Source organism: Thalassophryne amazonica, chromosome 2 (assembly GCF_902500255.1).
Source record: "Thalassophryne amazonica chromosome 2, fThaAma1.1, whole genome shotgun sequence".
Classification (NCBI taxonomy): domain Eukaryota; kingdom Metazoa; phylum Chordata; class Actinopteri; order Batrachoidiformes; family Batrachoididae; genus Thalassophryne; species Thalassophryne amazonica.
Genome location: NC_047104.1, coordinates 35,831,480 through 35,853,316, shown reverse-complemented (window position 1 = coordinate 35,853,316; position 21,837 = coordinate 35,831,480). Strand labels below are relative to the sequence as shown.

At 46.6% G+C, this 21,837-nt stretch overlaps 1 protein-coding gene across 1 annotated transcript in view; it reads left to right on the top strand.

The window, feature by feature from the left end:
• Positions 1-21,837, top strand: part of pcsk6 (proprotein convertase subtilisin/kexin type 6) — a 281,648-nt gene that overhangs the window by 226,858 nt on the left and 32,953 nt on the right. Inside the window, 2 exon segments of the mRNA XM_034162733.1 lie at positions 8,194-8,323; positions 18,614-18,726. Coding sequence (XP_034018624.1) covers positions 8,194-8,323; positions 18,614-18,726 — 243 coding nt within the window.

The window sequence follows — 21,837 nt, the reverse complement described above, 5'->3', positions numbered from 1 at the left end:
GTGTCATGTGAGTGGTGTTAGATGTTCGTGCGTGTCACCTGGAATTTGGCCGGCAGCTGCCGCAAGAGGGCGCGATGGGTTTGCACAGCGCACACTTTGTCTTTCAGCTGCTTGTGTGCGGAAATAGTTGTAGCAACAGATATATTAGTGTGTTTGGAGGCAGGAATGGCATTACACGGTTTCCACATGATCATGCGCAGTAAGTGTGCACTTCGTCCAAACTTCGCTCTATGTGTGAAGGGGCCCTAAAGCATGTCCACAGAAAGGTGACTGGGCCTAATGCTGTCTGCGGGGTGCCAGTTTCTAACTCTCATTCATTTACTGCAGAAACATGACAGACTTGGTGTCACTCAGACCATGTTACGAATCAGAGTTTTCTATTTTTTATGACACGTTTTAACAGTGACAACAGTGAGAGTGTTTCATGGAGAAAGACAAAGTGTGCTGTGCACACGTGGAGGTTTCTCTTTACGTCCTGCAAAATTTCAGAGTTGCTGTCCCATTCAGACTATTGTAACAAATTTAACTATTTTATTCATCTTTAATGTTAGTATTTAATATGCCTGACATGGAACACCAAAATGTAAGGAAATTTTAATATTAATATTTATTCATTTATAATATTGAATATGCCTCACACTGAAGCACCAGAATATGTAACAAATTTTAATTGTTAATAATTATTAGTTATTTGATATCGAATGGGCTCCCTATGGATGACCAAAATAAGTCATGAATAATTAGTATTATCGTTAATATTAGTAGTGTTGGGTGCACAATAAATCTATGTAATAAAATATGAATTAAAACAATATTTAATTAAATATGAAATTTAATTAGGCTTTGAAACGGGGCACCGCCTTTTCCAGGTAGATGTAGAGGAACATTCTTAATATTAATCAGTCTCTGATCTAAAAGTCATAAGATCCTGATAAATGATCAATCCTCTGTTTCAACACAATAAAACCACTGGCATATTATGCCAGGGCCTTGTATGGCAACACTCTGACATCGGGGTGAATGTGAGGCATTAATTGTAAAGCGCTTTGAGCGTCTGATAAATGCAGCTATATAAATGCAGTCCATTTATCCTGGACGAGAACAGTTATCATCCGCAAACATCAGGAGTTTAATAGAGGGGTCCCCTGAGGTGTAGTCGTTTGTGTAAAGGGAAAAGAACATTGGGAAGAGGATACACCCCTGATGGGTGCCAGTGCTGATTGTCCGTGTGCTGGATGTGATGCTCCCCAGGCTCACCTGGTGTGTCTTGTCAGTCAGGAAGTTGGAGATCCACTGACAGGTGGGAGCTGGCACAGAGAGGTTGGAGAGTTTTTGGTGGAGAATGCCGGAGATGATGGTGTCCATGAACACGATCCTCATATACACCCCTGCAGAGTCCAGGTACTGCAGGATGTAATGTAGTCCCATGTTGACTGCATCCTGAACTGACCTGTTTGCTCAGTAGGTGTGCCTGTAGTCATTTAGTCTTGTACAAGAGGGTTTCTTTCGGACTGGAGTGTTTGAAGCAGGAGGGAACCCGGCACGAGTCCAGAGATCTATTGAAAATCAGGTTGACAATGGAGGTCAGCTGATCAGCACAGACCCTCAGACATGAGGGAGTGACACCATCAGGTCCTGGAGCCTTCTTGATCATTTGTCTGCAAAACTGCTGGAACACATCGTATTCACAGATCATTAGTAGAGTGGGGTTGCAGAGGGGAGGGGGTAAGAGGTGTCCATGGGGACCAAGTAGTACATTGTTGTTGGGTTTGATGAGTGGTGTGAGTTGGTTTTAAACCTGGTGTAAACAGGTTCAGCTCCTCGGCCAGTGGGGGCTTCTTCACAGGATGAGGGGATGGTATGCTGAAGACCTCTCCACACTTTAGTATGATCATTGGCTGAGAATTGTTTTTTAGCCTCTTGGAGTGCTCCTCTTTGTTACTCTGATCTCCTTTGTCAATGTGTTTCTGGCCTTCTTGTACAGGAGCCTGCCACCACTTCTGTAGGCCTCCTCCTTGGCCTGGTAGAGCTGCCTCAGTTTCCCAGTAAACCAAGGTTTGTTGTTACTGTATGTGCAGAAAATTTGGTCTGCACACACAAGTCCTCACATAAACTGATGTTACATGCCACAGTGTCACAAAGTCCATGAATGTCTGCAGCTTTAAAGACGCTCCAATCTGTGCAGTCAAAACAGGCCTGTAGCTCCTGTCCACATCTTTACCGTCTTCACTACAGGCTTTGCAGATTTTAATTTCTGATGGTAAGTAGGAATGAGGTGGATCAGACAGTGATCAGAGAGTCCCATAGCTGCATGGGGAAAAGAGTGATAGGTGTCCTTTATTGTGATGTAGTAGTACCCAAGAATGTTCATGTCTCTGGGGGAACACATGATGCGCTGTCTGTATTCAAGGTGTTCGTGGCTGAGATTTGCTCTGTTAAAATCCCCTAGAATGATGAGCAGGGAGTAAGGATACTTCCTGTCCACATATGTGATGTGGTCAGTGTACTGCTGCGGCCCCGAGTGTGATGCACATGTTCAAAACCCTCTGGGTGCCGTCGAGATGGGACACCTCTCCTTCGGTGGTCCATGTCCAGTCCGAGCACCATCTGACCATAGTTTACATATTCTGATGGCGGAAAAACAGGATCCAAAACTACAACCCCAGTTCCAATGAAGTTGGGATGTTGTGTAAAATGTAAATAAAAACAGAATACAGTGATTTGCAAATCCTCTTAAACCTATATTCAATTGAATACGCCACAAAGACAAGATATGTAATGTTCAAACTGCTAAACTTTATTGTTTTTGTGCAAATATTTGCTCATTTTGAAATGGATGCCTGCAACACGTTTCAAAAAAGCTGGGACAGTGGCATGTTTGCCACTGCCACCTTTCCTTCTAACAACACTCAAGCGTTTGGGAACTGAGGACACTAATTGTTGAAGCTTTGTAGGTGGAATTCTTTCCCATTCTTGCTTGATGTACGACTTCAGTTGTTCAACAGTCCGGGATCTCCATGGTCATATTTTGCGCTTCATAATGCACCACAGATTTTCAATGGATGACAGGTCTGGACTGCAGGCAGGCCAGTCTAGTACCTGCACTCTTTTAGTAAGAAGCCACGCTGTTGTAACATGTGCAGAATGTCGCTTGGCATTGTCTTGCTGAAATAAGCAGGGACGTCCCTGAAAAAAACATTGCTTGGATGGCAGCATGTGTTACTCCAAAACCTGGATGTACCTTTCAGCATTGATGGTGCCATCACAGATATGTAACTTACCAATTCCATGGGCACTAACACACCCCCATACCATCACAGATGCTGGCTTTTGAACTTTGTGCTGGTAACAGTCTGGATGGTCTTTTTCCTCTTTTGTCAGCGGACACGACGTCCGTGATTTCCAAAAACAATTTGAAATGTGGACTCATCAGACCACAGCACACTTTTCCACTTTGCGACTGTCCATTTCAAATGAGCTTGGGCCCAGAGAAGGCGGTGGCGTTTCTGGATGTTGATGTATGGCCTTCACTTTGTATGGTAGAGTTTTAACTTGCACTTGCAGATGTAGCAATGAACTGTGTTAACTGACAATAGTTTTCTGAAGTGTTCCTGAGCCCACGCAGTAAGATCCTTTACATAATGATGTTGGTTTTTAAAGCAGTGCTGCCTGAGGGATCGAAGGTCATGGGCATTCAGTGTTGGTTTTTGGCCTTGCCGCTTAAGTGTAGAAAGTTCTCCAGAGTCTCTGAATCTTCTGATTATGTTATGGACTGTAGATGATGGAATCCCTAAATTCCTTGCAATTGAATATTGAGAAACATTGTTCTTCAACTGTTGGACTATTTTTTCATGCATTTGTTCACAAAGTGGTGATCCTCACTCCATCTTTCCTTGTGAATGGCTGAGCCTTTTGGGGATGCTCTTTTTATACCCAACCATGACACTCACCTGTTTCCAATTAGGTGTTCATTGAGCATTCATCAACTTTCCCAGTCTTTTGTTGCCCCATCCCAACTTTTTTGAAATGTGTTGCAGGCATCTATTCCAAAATGAGCAAATATTTGCACAAAACAATAAAGTTTAACAGTTTGAACATTAAATATCTTGTCTTTGTGGTGTATTCAATTGAATATAGGTGGAAGAGGATTTGCAAATCGTATTCTGTTTTTGTTTACCTTTTACACAATGTCCCAACTTCATTGGAATTGGGGTTGTATTTGAGTACATACAAGGGAACCTCGAGATGGATCTGGCACAGCCGGTATGACCTGCACATGCCTCGTATAATATGTCCACCTCCAATATCTCCTCCACCCCCCCCCCCCCACACACACACACCCCCCCCACACCCCAAAAATTGCAAAGGACAGTATGGCACACTGCCAGCAGTCTCCAGTTGCTGGCAACACGCCTCTCACACGCGCACACACATTGCTGCTCATTCAGTTGTTGTGATCCCAGTGATCATGTCATCAGTCCAGCTCTGCTCTGTGCACACACACACACGCACGTACGTGAGGTCACTAGCACTGGGAAGTGGAGGACGAGCGTGGATGTGATTGCATGAGCGAATGAGATCACACCATGCCGGTGTAACAGTATATCTTACCCCCCTGGGTGGGGCGGGAAGATATCCTAGGATATCTTACCCCACACCCTGGAAATCTTCTCCCCCATCTCTGACAGGAAACATTCCTACAGAGTAGCACTGATTAACCCAAACCTTGATAAAGCCCAATCAGGACAACCTTTAAACTCTATATTTCATGGATGTTTTCTGGTCACAGATGAAGCATTTTGATTGACAGTGAACAATATTGGTATTCTTTCTGTATCTATCTATAACTATCTACAATAGTAATATTTCCTATTCTGAAGTATCTTTAAATCCCCCTTCCAAATATACTCTAAAAATATATGGACCTGATTGACAACCTGAAATATGTGATGTGATGTGATGGAAATGTGATGTAAAATACTCCAATTTAGTTTTGCATAAAATATCCACAGTATATGTATAGAATACCCAGTACCATACCATCTTTATTTATAAAGCACTTTACTACAACCAAAGCTGACCCAGTGTACTGTACACTAAAACATACAGTTAAAACATTAAGACATATATTTAAACAAGTTAAAAACAAAATATAGTGTACGCACACACAAACAGACACATTAGTATGCAAAGAAACATAAGTTTAAGAAACATAATGAAAATGAGGGCCCTATAATGTCTGCCACCTTTATCAAATCTCTTTTGTACAAACTAGGTCGTAAATATAAAGAGTGGCGGATACGAATTAACAGAATAATATAAATGCAGCATGAAATGGACATATATGATTATTTGAAACTGTAGTTCTCACTGGGCAAGGAGCTCGGCAGGGGAAAGAAAGAATAAAGATGAGTTCAAATCAATCATTTTTATCCACTAAATATTACAGCAAAGTGGTTTCAAGTTTTAGTAGCATGAAGACTGAGTCAAACTTTAGTGTCCCAACTGGTGCTGAACTACACGGCAAATGACCCCACAATAAGTGAAGATCAAATGTATTCAAAAGAACAATGTGTCCCTGGAACAGACCCTTCTCTACCCTACAAAAATTAGTTTATTTATTATACTGACAGTATGATAATAAGAAAACAATACATTTATGTTAGTTATTCAACACCAAATATGATAGCAGTAGTTTGCTGTAATGAACTTATAATATACTTATAATTAAAGTTTTATCTATTTGTAATCATACGAGGTCTATTAGAAAAGAAACCGACCTTTTTATTTTTTCAAAAACTATATGGATTTGAATCACATGTGATTGCGTCAGACAAGCTTGAACCCTCGTGCGCATGCGTCCAAGTGGACACCATTCGAAAAATTCAGACGGTTTTTGGTGAAAATTTTAACGGCTGATGAGAGATTAAGGAGTGTTACTGTCACTTTAAGGACAGCCCACGGCGCCGGACGGCACGCCGCGCCCCGAGCCGCCGTCGTCAGCCTGTTTCGAGCTGAAAACTTCCAAATTTAAGCCTCTGTTGACCCAGGATGTCGTGAGAGAACAGAGAAGTTTCAGAAGAGGCAGTTTATCCGGACATTCCACTGTTAAAGGAGATTTTGTACTGAAAGACGTACGTACGGATTCGCGCGTCGCCACCCAGCCACTCATCGTGCGGCGCCACAGCAAAATACCTCCGTTGGAAGCATTACAGGACAAGTTTGAACATGCCCAGCTGTTAAACAATTTCTCGGATACTCACTCGACTGAAAGCCATCGAAAACCGCCTGAATCTTACGAATGGTTATCAACACGGAGGTGTTTTTCTGTGGCGCCGCGCCATGAGCAGCTGGGTGCCGACGTGCGAATCCGTCCGCACGTCTTTATAGTTTTTTATAAAAATAAAAAGGTTGTTTTCTTTTCTAATAGACCTCGTATAACTATATTCTGCTAGTACTAATGTAATCATAAAATATTATTAATTTGGTGTATTACACAACATGTTTTGCTGTAATCTGAAGTTTGACCTAGTTTGGGTGGCATTTGACCTCAAGCAAAACCCTGAAGGTCAAGGTCAATCTCTTGTCCCAGGTCATGGGCAAGGCCTATCGTACTCCCCCCGGGCCATTAGGATATCTTACCCCCCCATGGATGAAATTATCCAGGGGGGAAGATAAGGATTCAAGGATTCAAAAACGTTTATTGTCATATGCACATAGGAACATGTTCCCTGCACAATGAAATGTGTTTACTGCATTTTACCCATCCGAATTGCCAGTTAGGAGCAGAGGTCGCCTTTTTGGTGCCCGGGGCGCCCGAAAAAGTTCTGATGTCCAACTCTTCTGCCATTTCTCTGGTAGTCAGACGACGTCCCGGATCAACAAAGCGTTCACTTTGGAAATGAATGGCACATTCCACTGTTACAGCAGTTTTTTGTCATGAAAAGATGTGCGGAGGAATTCGCACGTCGGGACGGAGGCGCACAACAAAAAAGCAACGCCGTGATGAAGCCTCACAGGACATGTTGTGGCATGTCCAGCTCATCCACAATTTCTCAGATAGTCACACGACTGAAAAGCCACCAAAAGCCGTCTGAATCTTCCGAATGGTGCAAGAGCTGGGCATGTTAGAACATGTCCTGTGAGACCAACACGGAGGTGCTTTTGTCCCGCACCATTAGCGGCTCCGTGGCAAATTCCTCCGCTCTTCTTTCCATGACAAAAACTCCTGTAACAGTGGAATGTGCCGAAAAAGTGCTATGTCCACATCTTCTGCCATTTCTGTAGTAGTCAGACGATGTCCTGGATCAACACAGCATTCAGTTTGGAAATGATCTTGTTGTTTCAGCCTGTCAATCGCCGCTCGGAGTGCGGCGTGCCCTCCGCCATTGTGCGCCGTCTTTAAACCAGTTGTAACACTCCTTAATCTGTGTGATCCCATAAGATCTTCACCGAAAGCCATCTGAATTTTCCGAATGGTTTCCAACTGGCTGTCTCTCACAGTTTCTGAAAAAATTTTGATGCAGTAAAGCAGCAGTCGATCAGCCAATTTTCTGACAATGAAAATCCGATGAGGGGGCTGGACCACTCCTCCCACAAGGCGTGCTCACAGGCGAATGACGCAACCGACAGGCGTGAAAAAACTCATGCATGCGCACGAAGGTTCAAGCTTGGCTGATGCAGTCTCACGTGATTCAAAACCATATAGTTTTTGCAAAAAATAAAAAGGTCGAATAGTTTTCTCACAGACCTTGTACAATGGATTTCTTTGGGAAACCTTTGTCAATGACTACAGAAGAGGAGTTACACTCACAAATGTCACTTAAATCTTTACTGTGCAATAAAGAAACCTTGTGATAACCTGTCCAGTACCAGTCAAACACTGGGACAGACTTTCCCATTAAAGTCTGTCCCAATCACCAGCTGCTGGTCTCGTCTCACCATCACCAGTATTTAAGTGATTGACAGCTGAATGGCTGCTCATAGACTGTCCTGTGACTTTAACAACTGTGAAAATGGGTTAAACCACAGACATGCTGTCACTCACAGATGGCCAAGTGGAGTTTTCATGGCACAGATTCTTACCAGCAGGGACTAGTCTCTAAACAGATGCACTGCAGTGAAGCTAGATGTAGGAATGAACACACCACATGTGTCCAGCAGGTCCTGGAGTGCTGCGATGTGGTTTTGCAGGTTCTGGTAGGGAGGAGTGCATCCAGTGTGCTGAAGGCTACATGCAGCAGGAGTGGAGGTGTGTGGAGACCTGTACTCATGGATACTACTCTGGAGAGGCAGCAGGATTTCCTCATGAAATGTGTCACAAGTAAGTACATATTCATTTTATATCTCAGTGATTTGTTCATGGATCACTCAAGAACCTGTTCTCATGACAGCAGTCTGCCTTCAAAATCCATTTTCTCTCAAAGTGAAATCTTCTGTCTCTGCTCTCCATACATTCAGGTACATAAGTATCTGGACAGTGACTTTTTGTTTTTGATCATTTTGCCTTTGTGCACCACCACATTGGAGTGAAGAGTTCAGAGTTGTAGTTGTTGGTGTCTTGGTGGCTTCACTCACTCACCTCCTTCTTGCATGGTCACTGATTTTCAGAACTGCATACTTCAGGTTCAACTTACAGTTCCATACTTTGTATTTCTTTATGATTGATGTAAATGAAGTCTAACGACAGTCTCGCATTGCTAATTTTTAATACATTTAGTAGATCTTTGGTTTAAAAAAAATGATCGTATTTGTGGCCTGAAGACTTCTGCAAGGATGTAATAAAATCATTGACGTTTATTTATTTATTTATTTCTCTGTCTATCCTGTTAGGAAAATTACATCAAAACTACTACACAGATTTTAAGAAAATTTTTACAACAAATAGATATTTCGGCCATGGGAGACTCCATTAAATTTTGGACGTGATCCGGATCCAGATCTGAATTAAGGATCAAGTTTCACTTTATATAATTTTTGAAGAATTTTGTCAAAACTACTTCACAGATTCTCACCAATTTTGCACCACAGATAGAGACTGGGGCATGGGAGACTCCACTGAATTTTGGAAGTGATCTGGAACTGGATCCAGATTCTGGATCAATATTTCACTTTAAATGGGCTTTGAAGGATTACATCAAACCTACTTCACAGATTCTCACCAAATTTGCACCACAGATAGATATTAGGGCATGGAAGACTCCACAGAATTTTGAAGGTGATCCTGATCCGGATTGGTGGATCTCAGAAATCTCTGATTGTTCTTGTTGATTGTAAAACTAGTGAAACTGTCACGATTGGGTCTGTATGTGGATGGTGGTCCGGTTTTCTCTGTTTGTCGCCTGCTGGTGTCTCATCGGCAGGGCAGCGGAGTGCAGTATTTAGTGGACTGGGAGGGGTATGGTCCTGAGGAGTGGCTCTGGGTCCTGTCCCGGTTTGTTTTGGACTCGGGACTTTGGATTCGGGAGTTTCACGTCTCTCACCCTGGGGCTCCTGGGCCGTCTGGGGTTGGCCGGGAAGGGGGGGTGAGGTGATCTCATGATTGAATCTGTGGGGAGTGTTGTTGTTATATTTTTTTGTCTGTTGTGTTTGCTTGGGGCTTTGGTGGTGGGACTTTTCTTGTCTGACGTCTGGTGCTTCTCCCCTTCGAACTTTCACCTTATCAGGGTGGGGGAGTTTGTGTACCCGGATGATGCTAGGAGCCATGTTGTTGGGGCTTTATGCCCCTGGTGGGGTCTCCTAAGGCAAACAGGTCCTAGGTGACGGGTCACACTAAGGGCAGTTCAGAAGCTCCCATGAAAAGTACAAAATCAAATACCGAGACGTCGCCCGGTATGGTGGAGCCAGCGCCCCACCCTGGAGCCAGGGTTGGGGCTTGTGCGTGAGTGCCTGGTGGTTGGACATTAGCTCACGGGGCCCGGCCTGGCTCAGCCCGCCCTCCTGTGGGTTCACCACCTACAGAGGGGGCCATGGGGGTCAGGTGCAGAGAGGATTGGGTGGCAGTCGAGGGCGGGTGACCCGGGGCCTGGTCTGTGCTCACAGCCCCTGGCTGTTGGGACGGGGAACGTCACCTTGGTGGGGGGAAGGAGCCTGAGCTTGTGCAGGAGGTTGAGAGATACCGACTAGAGATAGTCGGGCTCGCCTCCACGCACAGCTTGGGCTCTGGTACCCAACTCCTGGAGAGGAGCTGGACGCTCCACTTTTCTGGCGTTTCCCACGGGCAGAGGCGGAGAGCTGGGGTAGCATTGCTTATTGCTCCCCAGCTCAGTTGCCATGTGTTGGAGTTCACCCCGGTGAACAAGAGGGTCGTGTCCCTACCTCTTTGGGTTGGGGACAGGTCTCTCACTGTTGTCTCAGCCTACGGGCCGAGCGGCAGTGCAGAGTACCCGACCTTCTTGGAGTCCCAGGGACTGGGACTCCATTGTTCTTCTGGGGGATTTCAATGCCCACGTGGGCAGCGACAGTGAGACCTAGAGGGGGTGATCGCGAAGCATGGCCTCCCCGATCTGAACCCGAGTGGTGTTCAGTTATTGAACTTCTGTGCTAGTCACAGTTTGTCCATCACAAACACCATGTTCGAGCACAAGTGTGTCCATAAGTGCATGTGGCACCAGGACACCCTGAGCCGGAGGTCGATGATCGACTTTGTAGTTGTATCATCTGACCTTTGTCCACGTGTCTCGGACACTCAGGTGAAGAGAGGGGCTGAGCTGTCAACCGATCACCACCTGGTGGTGAGTTGGATCTGCTGGGAGGAGAGGAAGCTGGTCAGACCCGGCAGGCCCAAACGTATCGTGAGGGTCTGCTGGGAATGACTGGCGGAATCCTGTGTCAGCGAGGTCTTCAACTCCCACCTCCGGGAGAGCTTCTCCCAGATCCCGGGGGAGGTTGGAGACATGGAGTCCGAGTGGACTATGTTCTCCACCTCCATTGTCAATGCGGCTGCTCGTAGCTGTGGTCGCGAGGTCTCTGGTGCCTGTCACGGTGGCAATCCCCAAACCCGGTGGTGGACGCCAGAAGTAAGGGATGATGTCAAGCTGAAGAAGGAGTCCTACTTGTCTTTGTTGGTAAGTGGGACCCCGGAGGCAGCTGACAGGTACCGGCAGGCCAAGCTTGCTGCAGCCTGTGCAGTCGCAGAGGCAAAAACTTGGTTCTGGGAGGAGTTCGGGGAGGCCATGGAGGATGACTATTGGTCGGCCTTGAAGAAATTCTGACAAACCGTCCGACGCCTCAGGAGGTGGAAGCAGCTCTCCACCGGCACTGTCTACGGTGCAGGTGGGGAGCTGTTGACCCTGACTGGGGATGTTGTCGGGCGGTGGAAGGAATACTTCGAGGATCTCCTCAATCCCATTGTCAAGTCTTCCGAAGAGGAAGCAGAGACTGGGGATTCAGAGGCGGACTCATCCATCACCCAGGCCAAAGTCACTGAGGTGGTCAGAAAGCTCCTCGGTGGCAAGGCTCCTGGGGTGGATGAAATCCATCCTGAGTACCTTAAGTCTCTGGATGTTGTAGGACTGTCTCGGTTGACATGCCTCTGCAACATCTCGTGGCGGTCGGGGACAATGCTTCTGGATTGGCTGACCGGGGTGGTGGTCCCTCTGTTTAAGAAGGGGGACCGGAGTGTGTGTTCCAACTATAGGGGGATCACACTGCTCAGCCTCCCCGGTAAGGTCTATTCCAGAGTACTGGAGAGGAGAATTTGACCGATAGTCAAACCTCGGATTTAGGAGGAGCAGTGTGGTTTTCGTCCTGCTCACGGCACACTGGACCAGCTCTACACCCTCCATAGGGTGCTCGAGGGTTCATGGGAGTTCGCCCAACCAGTCCACATGTGCTTTGTGGATCTGGAGAAGGCGTTCGACCGTGTCGCTCGGGGCACCCTGTGTGGGGGTGCTTCGGGAGTACGGGGTCCGGGGTCCTTTGCTAAGGGCTATCCGGTCCCTGTATGACCGCAGCAGGAGCTTGCTTCACATTGCCGGTAGTAAGTCAAAACTGTTTCCAGTGCACGTTGGCCTCCGCCAGGGATGCCCTTTGTCACCGGTTCTGTTCATTACCTTTATGGACAGAATTTCTCGGCGCTTTCAGGATATAGAGGGGTCCGGTGTGGGAACCACAGAATCTCGTCTCTGCTGTTTGCAGATGATGTGGTTCTGTTGGCTTCGACAAATCAGGACCTTCAGCGTGCACTGGGGCAGTTTGCAACCGAGGGTGAAGCGTCCGGGATGCTTCACACTCTGCTGCATCTCCTCTACTCTCCCTTATGTCTGTTCTCTGCCTTTAACCTTCAAGTCCCTACTTCACCAGACTGTGAATTCCTCAAATTATATTGGATTCTGGATCTTTTGGACTACTATTCAATTAACCATGGAATTGATCAGCTGGTCTCTGAACGCTATTGACAACATTTTTTCTACAAGAAGGTCAGGACAGGGGGATCCTACCTGCCCTGATGGAACGTATCCTGCGGGCTATGTTCTCGACTCCTGGAGTTCCTGGCGTGTGGCATGCTTGGCGCCTTTCTTCGTTGAGGACATCAAGGATTTATTCATTTTTGGTCTCATGGTAGCAGGGCTGGTACTTTTTGGCTTATGTGCTGCCCTGGTCTACCGGAAAATTGGCATCAAGAACCACGGCCCCTCGCTTGTCCATCATGATTAACGATGTTGGCAAGGCAGTGCATTCTCAGACTGCGATGACTCTTGAACTCAGACGCAATTTGGATGACATCTTGGAGCAGATGCATGCCTTGCAGTTGTAGCTGAAGATTTCAGAGGCCGGTGAATATTCTTAATTCATAATTGGGAATATTCTTAATTCATAATTGGGATTTGGTTGTGCAAGTGGAACTGTTAAAAAGTGTTTTTCACTGCTCAAACCATAACATTACAGGCTTATCAAGCCTGAAGGTCAAATTGCCCGACTGTTTTTCCCTCCAGAGGGATTTTTTTCGGCCTGAGGAACATTGGCTGTTTCTTATCTCATCTCACAGAGACAATAAACTGCTTTTCACAGGACTGAAGCATGCTCCATTCCCTCCCCCCACCCCTTCAACACCCCCCTTTCTGGCGCCTGTTAAACATCACTCCTTCCCCCTTCGGCAGGGGCGGTGCAGTTTTAGCTGCAACCCCCGTCACTCCCCCCCAAGCTGACGGTGGCGCATCTCAGGGTTGCTGCGTGGCCTTCACCCACTTGCCTCAATTCGAATAACGGACTTCTTCAAACTTGGTGCACATAAACAATGTCAAATGTGTATGTGTTGTCTTTATTTCTGATGTGTGCCATTATTACGGTAAACAAGTAATAATTGTGGACTAATTGCTGTCTGAGGTAACTGGAGTGTAAACGTAATTTCTCCACTGTGAGATCAATAAAGTACATCTAATCTAATCTAATCAGCACCTCCAAATCCGAGGCGATGGTTCTCTACCGGAAAAAGGTGCCTTGCCCTCTTCAGGTCAGTGGAGTGTCCTTGCCTCAAGTGGAGGAGTTTAAGTATCTTGGGGTCTTGTTCACGAGCGAGGGACGGATGGAGCATGAGATCAACAGACAGATCAGTGCAGTGATGCGGTTGGTCGCTGTATCGGACCGTCGTGGTGAAGAGAGCGCTGAGCAGGGCGGCAAAGCTCTCGATTTACCGATCGGTCTACATTCCGACCCTCACCTATGGTCATGAGATTTGGCTCATGACCGAAAAAACGAGATTGCGAGTACAAGCGGCCGAGATGAGTTTCCTCCGCAGGGTGGCTGGGCGCTCTCTTAGAGATAGGGTGAGGAGCTCAGTCACTTGGGATGAGCTCGGAGTCAAGCCACTGCGCCTCCATGTTGAAAGGAGCCAGCTGTGGTGGCTCAGGCATTTTTTCTGGATGCCCCCTGGATGCCTCACTGGAGAGGTGTTCGGGGCACGTCCCATTTGGAGGAGGCCTCCTGGAAGACCCAGGACATGCTGGAGGGAGTACGTCTCTCGGTTGGCTTGGGAACGCCTTGGGGTTCTCCCGGATGAGCTGGGGGAGGTGTGTGTGGATCAGGAGGTCTGGACGGCTTTGCTTGAGTTGCTGCCCCCGTGACCCGACTCCAGATAAAGCGGAAGAAAATGGATGGATGGACGTCTGGTGCTTGGTGTTGGGCATTTCCCACCTGTTCTTCTTCCTGCTTGCCATACTCTGTTCTAGATCCTTCACCACACACCTGTCCTGCATTTCCTCCTTATCATTGCCTCTATTTAATTCACACCCTGTTCCTTTCCTGTTTGTGAGACTGTCGTACCCTGTGCCTCTTTCAAGCCTTATTTTGTCTTCAGAGTATTTTGTTCCTGTTCTGTTGCTACCTGTGTACTGACCAGTCTGCCTGCTTTTTGGATTTTGTCTCTCCCTAATGTTTCTGACACTGTTGCTCATAACAGCCTGCCTTTCTGTGTACCGAAACCTGCCTGATTCAAGATTAAACTCTGAAGCTTTAGTGACTGAGTCTCGCATTTGTGTCCTACCACCGCCAACCATCGTGCTTGACAGAAATATTTTGAGCAATCGGGAAACTTAAAAATTCACGAATAATCTAATTTAACTGGTGCAGATTAAGGTTCCTTTTTTTGTGAAAGTCGGTGAAAACAGTTGGATACATTATGCAGTTATCAAGACCGAACATTCTCTGAACAGTATCCTCCATCTGATGCATATCACACTCTTCAGCAGAAGACAAGTTTGACATGTAAAGGAACTGTACATTCATTCATTCATTTGTTTGTCACTTATCTAAGTCCATGTCATGGTGGCAGTAGATCAAGCAGCTGATCCCACACGTTCCCATCTTCAACCAAGTCCTCGAACTCTTCCTAGGGGATCCCAAGGTATTCCCAATCCAGCTGTGAAATATAATCCCTCCAGTGTGTCCTGGGTCTTCCCCTGGACCTCTTCACAGTTGAATGTGCCTTGAAGACTTCCCTAGGGAGATGACTGGGGGCATCCTCACCAGATCCTTGAACCACCTCGCCTAGCTCCTTTTAATGAGAAGAAGCACCGACTCTTCTCCAAGTCGCTCACAGATTGTCAAGCTTCTCACCCTGTCCCGGAGTGTAAGCTCAGATACCCAACGGAGGAATCTTATTTCCACTGCTTGTATCTGTGACCTTGTTCTTTTGGTTGTTACTCAAAGTTCAAGACCATAGGTGAGGATAGCAAATTGATTGATAAACCAAGAGTCTTACCTTCTGGATTGTCTTTTCTTTGCCATGATGGTTTGGCACAGCATTCACAAAACTTCAGATACCACTCTAATTCATCAATCAACTTCATGCTCCAACGTACCCCCGCTCATGAACAAGACCAAGAGATACTTGAACTCCACTGGTGTCAACAGCTCTCCCCTGATACAGAGGGACAATCCACCTTTTTCTGACATAGTCTCAGATTTGGATGTGCTGATTCTCATCCCAGTTGCTTCACACTCGGCCTCAAACCTGGATTTTGTGTATTACAATGTGATTAATCATGATTATAATCACATTGTAATATGCAAAAACCAAAAATGTACTCAAAAGTAGTGTATAGCACAGTTTTACTTTAAATATTCTGCCATATGAACAAAAGTGTCATAACATTTGTTCTACAAACACTTACAAATGTTATGACACTTTTGTTCATATGGCAGAACATTTAACCTTTTTGCGTATTACAATGTGATTAATCACGATTACCTATCCGGGAACCGTCACCTTATCGTGGTGGACAGGTTTGTGTGCTGCTATGAACCTGAGAGCTGTGTTGCCTGGAGCCTTTGTGCTCCTGGTAGGGTCTCCCCTGGCAAATTGGTCTCAGGCAACAGGCCAGACTAAGAATGATTCACAAGACACCATGATAGAACGAGGTAGAGGAAACGTGACCCAGCCCAGAGGAAGCCCAGGGCCCTAATCTGGAGCTAGGCCTGGATGTAGGGCCCATCAGCGAGTGCCTGGTGGCTGGGCTTGCCATGGAGCCCAGTCAGGCACAGCCCGAAAAAGCAACAGGGAACTTCCGTCTCCACCCTGGGGGCTCACCACCTGCAGGGGGAACCACTGTTGTCGGGTGCACTGTCCTTTGGGTGGCAGTGAAAGTCGAGGGCCCCGACGGACCAGACACGGGCGGCAGGGGCTATGTCTGGGGGTGTGGAACATCACCTCACTGTGGGGGGAGGAGCCAGAGCTTGTACAGGAGGTGGAGCGATACCAGTTAGATCTGGTGGGCCTCACCTCCACGCACAGCCTCGGCTCAGGAACCACTCTCCTTGATAGGGGTTGGACCTTATTCTTCTCTGGAGTTGCCCAGGGGGTGAGGCGCCAGGCAGGTGTGGGGATACTTACGAGTCCCCGGCTGAGCGCAACTACATTGGAGTTTACTCCAGTAGACGAGAGGGTTGCCTCCCTGCGTCTTTGTGTGATGGGGGGAACCTGACTGTTGTTTGTGCATACGCACCGAACAGCATTTTGGAGTATTTGGCCTTCTTGGAGTCCCTGAATGGAGTCCGGTACGGGGCTCCGGTGGGGGACTCCATTGTTTTGCTGGGGGACTTCAATGCACATGTGGGCAATGACAGAGACACCTGGAGAGGTGTGATTGGGAGGAACGGCCTCCCTGATCTATACCCAAATGATCGTTTGTTGTTGGACTTCTGTGCTAATCATGGACTGTCCATAACGAACACCATGTTCGAACATAAGGGTGCTCATAAGTGTACATGGTACCAGAGTACCCTACGCCGAAGATCAATGATCGATTTTGTGATCGTATCTGATCGTATCTGATTTGAGGCCGTATGTTCTGGACACTCGGGTGAAGAGAGGGGCAGAGCTGTCAACTGATCACCATCTGCTGGTGAGTTGGATCAGAGGGTGGGGGAGGACTTTGGACAGACCTGGTAAGCCCAAACGGATAGTGTGGGTGAATTGGAAATGTTTAGAGGAGCCCACTGTCTGACAGATCTTCAACTCACACCTCCAGCAGAGCTTATCTTGCATCCCGGTGGAGGTTGGGGGCATTGAACCAGAGTGGGCCGATAGTCGAACCTCTGATTGAAGAGGAACAATGCGGGTTCCGTCCTGGTCATAGAACAACCGACCAGGTCTTTACTCTCACAAGGATCCTGGAGGGTGCCTCGGAGCATGCCCACCCAGTCTACATGTGTTTTGCAGACTTGGAAAAGGCGTATGATTGGGTACCCCGGGAGATACTGTGGAACTGTGGAAGGTGCTGCGGGAGTATGGCGTGAGGACCCCCTCACGCCATACTTCTCAGGGCCATCCAATCTCTATACTCGCAAAGCAAGAGCTGTGTTCGGGTGCTCGGCGGTAAGTCAGACTCGTTTCCGGTGGAAGTTGGCCTCCGGCAGGGCTGCGCCTTGTAACCAATCCTGTTTGTGATATTCATGGACAGGATATCGAGGTGTAGTCGGGGAAGAAGGGTTTCCGGTTTGGTGGGCTCAGGGTCTCATCACTGCTTTTTGCAGATGATGTGGTCCTGTTGGCTATATTGGCCAGTGACCTCCAACACTCACTGGATTGATTTGCAGCTGAGTGTGAAGCAGCAGGGATGAGGATTAGCATCTCTAAATCTGTGGCCATGGTTCTCAGCAGGAAACTGATGGATTGCCTACTCCAGGTCGGGAATACGGCCTTGCCCCAAGTGAAGGAGTTCAAGTACCTCAGGGTCTTGTTCACGAGTGAGGGGACGATTGAGCGTGAGATTGGCCGGAGAATCAGCGCATTCGCTCTGCCGTACTGTTGTGACGAAAAGGGAGCTGACCCAAAAGGTGAAGCTCTCAATCTACTGGTCAGTCTTCGTTCCTCCTCTCACCTATGATCATGAGTGTTGGGTCATGACCGAAAGAACTGGATCACAGGTACAAGTGGTCGAAATGAGCTTCCTTAGGAGGGTGGTTGGTGTCTCCCTTTGAGATTGGGTGAGAAGTTCGGTCATCTGTGGGAAGCTTGGCGTACAGTCGCTCCTCCTTCACGTTGAAAGGAGCCAGCTGAGGTGGTTCGGGCATCTGGTAAGGATGCCTCCTGGGTGCCTCCAAAGGGAGGTGTTCCAGACACGTCCATCTGGAACGAGACCCCGGGGAAGACCCAGGACTAGGTGGTGAGATTATATCTCCACACTGGCCTGGGAATGCCTCGGGATCCCCCAGTCAGAGGTGGTCAATGTGGCATGGGAAAGGGATGTCTGGGGTCCCCTGCTGGAGCTGTTGTCCCTGCAACCCGAACCCGGAAAAGCGGTTGAAGATGAGTGATGAGTAATCATGATTAATCATGGAAAACATGTGATTAATCGCAATTAAATTTTTTAATCGTTGCCCAGCTCTAATTATTTTATATGTATTGAAAAATAAGTTTAAAAAAAAATTAAAAATAGCATGAGGTGTTTAATCGCATGATGCCATTGTTGTCTACATTTTGGTTAAGTGATGTCTGCAAAATACTTTAACAAAATCTGATGTCAGTTTTTAAAAATGTGTGTATTTTAACAAAAATACTTGTACATTTGAATGTAATGTTGGTGATCTTATAACCCAGAATCGCTATTTTAATCCATTTTCCATTTTTTTCCAAAAGTTATTGTTTTCCGCTCCTTTGGCATTGTGTCTGTAGGTGTGAGGAAAACTGTCTAAGCTGCAGTGGTCCTGGAACAACTTGCACCAAATGCAAAGAAGGTTACAGTCTGGTCAACGGCCAGTGCATCATGAACGAAATTTGTAATAACGGTGAGTTTGAGCTGTAATGTCTGAGGTCATCAGATGGCTTCACTATTCCACTATGAATTACTTCATCCTGAACACAGATGCTGTGAATCAGCTGGTTTGAATTCTCGATTTACAGATCCGTTTTCCCAAATATTCAGTGTAAGATTCAAACGTGTTACCTGTTGTGTAATCGAACGTGAGCAATCAAGCAACAGCTATGGAGCGACCAAACGGTTTCTTTATTTTTATTATTTTTCTTTCCTTAATATGCCTCTTGCGCTTCCTGTTTAACTATTGTGTCCCTTTCACAATAAAACCACACTGTAGAAAATTAATAACACTACATCCCCCTTTTTTTGGAAACAATGTCAACTATTGAAGAACCTTTAATACATAAGGTTTACATTTACCAACAGCTTATGTGTATCCACATTTCTTAGCACATTTTATTTATGTAAATCCAGTCTTTGGGGCTTCCTCACAGCTGAGCCAAACCTAGGTGTGACAGGACCTGGTGTTGAAGTCTCTAGAACCTGAGTTGCAAACTCAGGGTGGTTGGATATGGGCAAGGTGCCCTCTGCTGGTTTGGATTTGAGGAGGGTATTTGTACATGAGATGTAGTCTGTGGTAAAGGACTGTCCACTAGATATGAGTGGGGTGTGGAGTGAGATGAAATCACTGTGCCTTCAGACTTGGTATCTGTAATCCACACTGGTTGTCCTGGTGTGAGCTTACTTAAATCTCTTGCACGATGTCTCCTATTGAACACAAAACTGTCCTTTCTCTTCCTCTCTCTCTCTCACTTGATGCAACTGCGGTGCTGTCTGGAAGGCTAGGAGTGAGCAAAGAGGCAAGCTGGGGTACAGGTGTGCGAAGTCTTCGTCCCTTGAGTAGTTGAGCTGGGCTGTATCCTTTGGACAGTGGGCTGTACAGTGCCCTGTAGGCTTATGCTGCGTTCTCACCGGGCGCAACACGAACGACTGCAGCCACAGGTTGCCATGTAATTCCTATGTAATGACGTGTTTTGGTGCCAAACTGCACCGCACGACGCGATGGACGAGAGTGAAGCGACAAGAGTGAAGCGACAAGAGTGAAGCGACAAGAGTGAAGCGACGCGAGTGAAGCGATTTTGAGCATTTTGCGTCGCGTCACATCGTGTTGCCCTCCTCTCCAAGTTGAAAAATCTGAACTTTTCATCTCTTTGTGCCGCGATGACCAATCAGGTACTGAATATGTAGTGATGTGGAGATGTCTGGAGTTTGACTGAAGATGTGAACATGTCCTGTCTGTGGTAGCAGCCTGTGAGCAGGACTTATGTCTCTTTTGTCCTTTATTTCACAATTATGAGAGAGTTTTTGGAGTGAGCAGCAGCACCACAGCAGGAGGAGCGGAGTTTATTTTTATTTTTATTTTACGTGCGCGCATGAGGGAATTGTCCATGGAGATTATTTTACTTATTAACTACACAGATGTAGAATAAAGCAAATGGTGACTGGTTTCTAAAGACAATTATGACAGAGTTTTTTTTTGGGGGGGGGAAGAGCAAGGAGCAGACTCACAGCAAGCAGTGGAGTTTCTTTCTTTCTTTTTTGTTTTTTTTTTACGTGCACACGCGAGCGAATCGTCTGTGGCGACTATTTTATTAAAATATTTTATTGACGCCGACCGGACTGGAAGCTCCTCCTATTTAATGACGCACCGGGGCGAATTTTCGCAGCAAAAGTCCACCCAAGCAAAGCGACACACCAGGCGAAGGAGGCGCGTCCGTCGCCATGCGACCCCCGCGAATTTGTAGCGTCTGATCACACCCGGTGTGAACGCGGCATAAAAGAGCAAGGTATGGGTCTTTGGTTTTCTTTAAGTCTTTTTATCGCTTGGACATGACGTTTTGCCTCACCATTGCTTTGCGCAAACTTAGGACTGCTTGTAACATGTCTGAATCCAAATGCTGCTGCAATGTTTGCGAACTGTTGGCTTGAGAACTGAAGTCCATTATCACTGTAGAAAAGCTCTGGAATGCACTGCCTGGAGATGATTGACTTCAAGTGTACTATAACATCCTCTGATCGTGGGGGAGTAAGTTTGGCGATCTCCCATCGAGACTAGTAGTCTACCACAAGTAAGTAGTTGCTGCTGCTGAGAGTAAATAGATCTGCTCCAACGTTTTGCCACGGTCTCTCTGGTAGCTCACATGGCATTAAGGGCTCCACAGGATTTGCACGCTCTTTAATGCATATTGTACAGTTCCTTACAAGCTCATTGATTTGGTTACTCAGGCCAGGCCACCACACTGTCTCTCTGACTCGCTCTCTACATCTTGTCATTCCTTGCTGTCCTTCGTGTAACCCCTCAAGGACAGAGTTACGCATGATTGTAGGAACAACTAGTCTGGATCCCTTTAGTAACGGTCCCTCATGTACTGTTAGTGTCCCTCTTTTTGGCCAATATGCTTTGACTGAGCCAGTGAGATGGCTATAGACTGGCTAGCCTCTCCGGCAGAATGACATGACTTCTGAACAAACACTGTCTGTTTTTAGGTGCTCTTTAACTTGTGTGATATATGTGGAGCTTGCTCGTAGGTCATTTATTATTTCATCCACATAAATGTTTGTGTCAGTCATTAAATCCTCAGTGGCCTTTGAATCTGAGTCTTGACAGATAGGTGCACATGACAGAGTGTATGCAGTGAGGCGATTTTTGCCTGGTGTGTGTGTGATGGAGTAGCTGTACCTCACAAGTCTGAGTTGAAACCATTGGATCCTTGGTGGAAGTTCGGTTAGAGCCTGTTGACCTAGCAGGCTCACAAGTGGCTTTTGGTCAGTCTCTAAAGAGAAGTCTCTTGATGAGAAAGATGAGAAAGTCTCTGAATCGTTCACAACTCCATGTCAATGCAAGCGCCTCCTTCTCCACCTGTGCATACTTCTGCTTTATATTCGTCAATGAGCGTAATGCATACGCTACAGGCCTCCACTGCTCACCCTTCAATTTTGGAGGAGGACTGAAGCTAGACCATAGGATGATGCATCTGCAGATAGTCTCAGCTCTTTGTTTGGATCATACAGAGTGAGGACTGGTGTTGATGTGAGGTCGTTGTTCAGTTGATCAAATGCTGTTTGTTGTGCACAGCTCCAA